Raw genomic sequence first — 6,778 nt, forward strand, 5'->3', positions numbered from 1 at the left:
AGTTGAAGTTTGAGAAGTTGAAGTTGGACAATTTAAAGTTGGAGAAGTTGAAGAAGTTTGAGAAGTTGAAAAAGTTGACTAAGTTCGAGTTAGAGAAGTTAAAGTTGAATTTGAAGAAGTTGAAGAAGTTGAAAAGGTTGGAGAAGTTGAAGTTGAAGAAGTAGGAGATATTGAAGTTGAAGAAGTGGGAGAAGTTGAAGTTGAAGAAGTTGGAGAAGTTGAAGTTAAAGAAGTTGGAGAAGTCGAAGTTGAAGAAGTTGAAAAAGTTGGAGAATTTGAAGAAGTTGGATGAATTTAAGAAGTAGGAAGATAAATAAGTTGGAGAAATTGAGGAAGTTGAAAAAGTTGGTGAAGTTAAAAAAAGTTGGAGAAGTTGAAGAAGGTGCAAAAGTGGAAGAGTTAGAGTTGGAGAAGTTGAAGTTGAATTTGAGGAAGTTGGAGAAGTTGAAGTTGAAAAGGTTGGAGTAGTCGAATTTGAAGAAGTTGAAGTTGAAGAAGTTGAAAAGGTTGGAGAACTTGAAGAAGTTGAAAAGGTTGGAGGACTTGAAGAAGTTGAAAAGGTCGGAGAAGTTGAAGTTCAAGAAGTAGGAGATGTTGAAGTTATAGAAGTAGAAAATGAAGAAGTTGGAGAAGTTGAAGAAGTTCGAGTTGGAGAACATGAAGTTAGAGAAGTTGAAGAAGTAGAAGTTGAAGGACGAGTTGAAGAAGTAGGAGTTGAAGTTGAAGAAGTTGAAGTTAGAGAAGTAGAAGTTGAAAAGGTTGGAGAAGTTGAAGTTGAAGTAGGAGAAGTTGAAGTTGAAGAAGTTGAAAAGGTTGAAATAGTTGAAGAAGTAGGAGAAGTTGAAGTTGAAAAGGTTGAAGTAGTTGAATAAGTAGGAGAAGCTAAAGTTGAAGACGTTGAAAAGGTTGAAGAAGTTGAAGAAGTAGGAGAAGTTGAAGTTAGAGAAGTTGATGAAGTTAAAGAAGTAGGAGAAGTTGATGTTAGAGAAGTTGAAGTAGGAGAAGTTAAAGTTGAAGTTGAAAAGGTTGAAGAAGTTGAAGAAGTTGAAGTTGACGACGTTGAAAAGGTTGGAAAAGTTCGAGTTGGAGAAGTTGAAGTTAGAGAAGTAGAAGTTGAAGAATTGTTGAAGAAAAGGTTGTTGATTCCCCATACAAACTTCCACCCCCTTTTTCACCCCCATAAAGAGGGATTTCTGGGATAAAAACTACCCTATGTCCTTCCCCGGGACTCAAACTATCTCTATACCAAATTTCATGAAAATCGGTTCAGCGGTTTAAGCGTGAAGAGGTAACAGACAGACAGACAGACAGACAGACGGACACGCTTTCGCATTTATAATATTACTAGCTTTTGCCCGCGACTTCGTCTGCGTGGAATTAGTGACAGCAGCTAAAGTAGGTATGGCGCCTGGATAATTCTAATAGCAATGATTCAATTCGCGCATTGCTTGCTTCAATTATTAGGCAATTCATTAACTCTTTCAATTCCACCCCCCCTTGCACTCTCTTCAGGGATGATTACCGACATAAAAACTATCCTATGTCCTTCCCCGGGACTCAAACTATCCCTATACCAAATTTCAACTAAATCGGTTCAGCGGCTTAAGCGTGAAGAGGTAACAGACAGACAGACACACTTTCGCCTTTATAATATTATATATATTTATAATATTAGTATTAATATAGTATGGATAGTATGGATTAATTACGTTTTGGCAGAAATTGGCTTTACGACGGGATAGGGACTGGACAAGGATAGGGGTGGGGTCTGGTATATAAAAAAATATTTTGTGCTTTTCAGTGGGTTGGAAGGACCTCAAAAGGAAACAACGGAACCCTTATACTCCTTATAGGATCACTCGTGCGTCTGTCTGTCTGTCCGTCTGTCACAGCCTATTTTCTCGGAAACTACTGGACCAATTAAGTTGAAATTTGGTACACATATGTACATTAGTAACTTAAAGATGGACATGTTTTTTTTTATAATTTTAAAATACATACGTTCGAAGTTATTTAAGAAAATAGCCAAAAAATGACCATTTATCTCCAAAACTACTGGGTCTAAAATTTTGAAAAAAAAATATACAAAATAGTTCTTTACCTATAGATGACAGGAAAACCTATTAGAAATGTGAAGTCAAGCGGGAGTCGGAATTATGTACGGAACTCTAGAAACGCGAGTCTGACTCGCACTTGGCCGGTTTTTTTAAAGAAATTATATTAAGTTATTTTGCTTTTATGTTTGTTTTTTTTTAATTGATTTATTTATATTATTACTTTTTTATTTCGTTTTATTTATTTTTGTCTCATTATGACGATCGATTGATCTTGCTGCGCGCACGTAATACAGGGACCCACTCCCTCTCCCAATCGCACTCGCACTCGCACTCTCAATCCCACTGAAAACCGCATCAAAATCACGGACAAACATACATACATAAATACTAGGGATGTACCGACTAGTCGCCGACTAGTCGGGAAAGCCGACTATCCGGCCACATTTGTAGTCGGCGATTAGTCGGCGACTAGTCGGCAAAAATGGCCGATTAGTCGGCACTTTATTAGTGAAAGAAAATTAGGAAAAGAAAATCAACAGTCGATATTTGCCATATGTTTTATGTCTATTTTACCAAAATACCTTCAGGGTGCAGACGAAAACTTTTGTTCATATAATATTGACCGTTTGATCGTTATCGTATGTTGGTGGGCTGGTGTTTTCCTCTACAGGTCGATCTCAACTGATTCTCGTGTAATTTCATGGCCAAGTTCTATAGTTAAATGATTTTATTATTATTTAGTTATTGTTTTTTTTTAATGGTGGAGCCATGGGGAACTGTTAATGTTATTGCAAAATTTAGAGACTTATAAACAGGGCACGTTTCTCGTAAAGACGCTGACCACAGGGGATAGGTTCTTAACTGGCGACTACGTACGGGAAATAGAGCCTTGGAAATACCTCCTACAAGTTATACTGACGGTTTGCTCAGGATCGCAAAATAAAAGAAGGACAGAAATTGATAGAGGATTCTTGTGATAGGTCTTTGAACCTGTAGAGGACACCTTTTAGCCAAGCTAATATGATGAATAGCGCAACCAAAGGAGCAAAACTATTGTTTTTCACCTGAAATTATACGAAACGAATGATCTGGCCGACTAGCCGACTAGTCGGCCGACTAATCGGCCATTCGAGCGCCGATTAGTCGGCTAGTCGGCTAGTCGGCCAAATCAATAGTCGGTACATCACTAATAAATACATACCGGTCAAACTGAGAACCTCCTTTTTTTTAAGGCGGTTAAAAACCAAAGTAGTTGCTCTTTTCTGTGAGCTGTAACTTCGCAATTAGCTTAAAAAAATTAAAATAATGACATAAATTACTTTGCCGAATCTTTATTACAGCGAACTCAGAATAGTCGTAAGTGCCATAGACGCTACTGGAGTTAAGTCTTTTATGCCAATTTCCGCGAATTTGAATATTTTTTAGTTTTGTGCCTATAGATTACAGGAAAACCTATAAAGAAATCAAACGGGAGTCGACTAATCAAATCATAGCCGGTAATTCTATATACGCAACGCCTCTAGCCGCGTCATATTCGCGTCTAAAAATCAAATGGATTGATCGCGCCCGTTCCGCGCCGCGCCGCGCCGCCGCCGCTTCGCCATCGCGTCAAAATCGCTCACCTAGGACACTTCCATATGCAACAACGGTTTGTTTTTTCCGTGCCGCGTCTCGCCGCGCCGCCGCCGCGCCGCGCCGCGCCTCGCCGCCCGACATTCGCGTGCAAATCGCGCCGCGCCGCGTTCGCAACGAGATCGCTTACGTAGGACACTTCTATGGGCATCAAAGGATTGATTTAGCCGCGCCGCGCCGCGCCGCGCCGCGTTCGCGCGTTGTTCGCCTACGTAAGACGTAGCGTTAAGTCTGCGGCCTTATGGAAATTGCGGTACAATGTGAGGAAACTTGCAAAGCTGATTAAAATGACATAAACAAACTCGTTATCCGTTCTCTTTAAGCAGGCCACTGACGAGCCTTCCAAATGAATGCCGTTACAATGGATTCATCCAAATGGACGGCATCCTAATATTAAACATTGTACGTTTTTGACATTCACGGACCGATTTTGGATTGCAGCCACGCTATTGGGACTGTTGGAAGGCTCGTCAGTGGCCACCTTTAAGGATGTCACACGTTAGACCGGGCCGTGTCCGGGCCGGACCTTCCGGAGCTTACTTTTCTATGACATGACAGGCAATCACGTGATGCTTTTCATAGAAAACGATGCGTTCGACGCTCCGGCCCGGACACGGCCTGGTTTAACGTGAGTCATCATTTACACTAATTTAATCTTATCTCATAAAACTCATATTTTGTACGACTTAAAGTAAAAATACTTAATTATTAAAATCATTTATTGCATTTATAATGTGTTACATAAGGTCTTACAAAGAGCATTTTACAGCTAGTGTTCACATGAACCCTGTTAGGGTAGGTACACAGCAATGTACTTACTTAACTAAAACTAAATACTAAAGTTATTATAGTATTTCAACATTTAAATTTAACTTATTTTGAAGTGAATACTTCTTTAGCGGCGCTGTGCACTTTTTGTGATGGGGAAAAAATGTTAAACTCGCGACAGGTCATGTGACCGTAAGATTCGTAAGACGTAAGACGGACACGTGACCTGATCGAAAAACTGTTACAATGTCATTAAGTTTTCACTTCTGCCGGCACTCCCGGAGTGCAACCCGTTGTTTTATTTACAATACAGTCTTAAAACCTTTAAAGGTCCTATTGTTTTATTTGATTAGATGCAGTATTGAGTCATGTACACATAAGCAGGGTTGGCCAGCTGGCCGGGACGGAGTACTTTGGCCACGCCGACGCCGTTCTCAGTCACAGTCAGCTTCGGCGTTGCGTCTGAATCGCAGACGTGGACAACGCATCCGGCTAGGTCGCGACCCCATTCTTGGCATTTCTGCAACATAAGAATTTCAACAATATGGAACTGCTACTAGATTCTAGCGAAGAAATTCAAATTTAAAATCAATTAGTAATACTCTAGCGTGGGTTCAAGTCTAGGGATGTTATAATGTGGCTGGAAGGTAACAAAAGCGAATAACAAAATTAATTGAAATAAGAGAAAATTCATAATATCTATTTTTATTTTTCTGACTGAATTATTTATTATATTTCGTTCCCCGTGAGAATATTTGTTTTATTTTTCATTGTATTTTTTAATTTTACACAATAACATAGCGAGCTGGATCTTGGAGGATTGTGGTGAACTTTTGTATATATGTAATTACACCCTTCAATGATATATTTATTACTTACATCCGGTATGAGGAATTGGAACTCCGGAACTTCTGGTGGGATCTCGATGTCTGGCAGTACCAGCGAACTTTTGCTAATGACACCTATGTATAGCAGAAACATGATTACTAATACTTAGATTATATTTTATTAACTCCATGATGGATTTATCACAGCGTTTCTTTTATTTTTTGCCTTTTTTATATATTGTGAACTTTTTTGCCACTTTGTGTTATTTCTACTCAGAATCACGAGCTGATTCGATCCTAATGGGATAAAAAAATGTCCCAGGGGTTTTTTTTTATTGTGTTACCATTTCCCCATATACTTTGTATGGCGGTAACAAAAAGAAAAGTTTGAATAATGTATGGAAATTTTAGGACACTTTCTTTCTCCTATAAGGATGAAAAAGGCTCCGGATCCAGACTGGAAATAACACAATAGTGGCAAAAAAGGTCACAATATATAAAAATGGCAAAAAATAAAAGAAACGCTCATCAAAAACTGTTAAAGTAAGGCCGCTTAGCCCGAAGAATTTGGTAATTTGTCCCGCCATTTCCTATCCCTGTCGAACGCGCATAATTATATAGCTGACCTACCGATGGTGCCGGCGGTAAATGCTACTGTGCAAGCGGGATAGCAGTATATGTAGCGGGACAGTAGTAGCACGTGAGATAGATATAGGAAATGGCGTGTAAATGTACGAATTTTTCGTGCTTAGCATGCTTATTTTAATAACGATGGCCTTCACTTGATACCATGGAAATGGTTTACATATTATCCAAAAAAGATATTACCTTTTGCCTCCGTATGACAGTAGCCGTGGTAGCCACACTGCATATTGTGATAATCCGGCGTCGGCGACGGCGTCACGCCGACTCCGAGCAACATCACACACGCGAGCACAAACATGTCTGTACTTAACAACGACTGTCGTCTTTTTAAAGGCTTATTTATTGTGTCATTTGTTTTGTCGTAGAATAAACGTCATTCGATTATATTGATAGGCAACAATGAATGTAGGTAAACATCATTACATCACTTTGTATGTTCATCATTTTGTATGAACAAAATAGTATGATGTAATGTTGATTAAATAGTTTCAACTAGAGAACACATTTAATCGGTTTCGTCTCTAGATAAATAGTCCAATCATAAAAAGTTGTAAATAATTAAAGGTTTATTAAATTGCACAACGGGACTTAATCGGGTATTTAAGCGTGGTCTTCTCCGAGATCACGGGGACAACGCCGTCCTCGAAACGTCGGAGGTAAATCTTAAAACTTAAATATGAGATTAAGTCTCGTTGTGCAATTTAATAATGTTTAAAAATCGTGAAAGTTTAAATCGGTGAATTGAAGGTTTCATAATTCATTCATCATCATTTTAGCCTATAATATACGTCCCACTGCTGGGCACAGGCCTCCTCTCATGCGCGAGAGGGCTTGGGCTATAGTCCCCAC

At 39.2% G+C, this 6,778-nt stretch overlaps 1 protein-coding gene across 1 annotated transcript; it reads right to left on the bottom strand.

Annotated features, from left to right (window-relative positions):
- Positions 1–4,571: 4,571 nt before the first annotated feature.
- Positions 4,572–6,235, bottom strand: LOC134790310 (uncharacterized). Its single transcript, XM_063761083.1, has 3 exons — positions 6,113–6,235; positions 5,337–5,419; positions 4,572–4,977 (listed from the first exon to the last, which is right to left on the bottom strand). The coding sequence occupies exons 1-3, from the start codon at positions 6,225–6,227 to the stop codon at positions 4,807–4,809; spliced, it is 369 nt and encodes a 122-aa protein (XP_063617153.1). The 5' UTR covers positions 6,228–6,235; the 3' UTR covers positions 4,572–4,806.
- Between the last annotated feature and the right edge of the window lie 543 nt (positions 6,236–6,778).

This window comes from Cydia splendana, chromosome 5 (assembly GCF_910591565.1).
Source record: "Cydia splendana chromosome 5, ilCydSple1.2, whole genome shotgun sequence".
In the NCBI taxonomy this organism is placed as follows: domain Eukaryota; kingdom Metazoa; phylum Arthropoda; class Insecta; order Lepidoptera; family Tortricidae; genus Cydia; species Cydia splendana.

Bases quoted from the DNA above. Each gene is read 5' to 3' on its own strand.
- LOC134790310 (XM_063761083.1), bottom strand. From the start codon at position 6,227: ATGTTTGTGCTCGCGTGTGTGATGTTGCTCGGAGTCGGCGTGACGCCG. The intron at 5,420-6,112 runs GTAATATCTTTT...TGCTATACATAG, and splicing joins CTGTCATACGGAGGCAAAAG to GTGTCATTAGCAAAAGTTCG. The intron at 4,978-5,336 runs GTAAGTAATAAA...CTTATGTTGCAG, and splicing joins TCCAATTCCTCATACCGGAT to AAATGCCAAGAATGGGGTCG.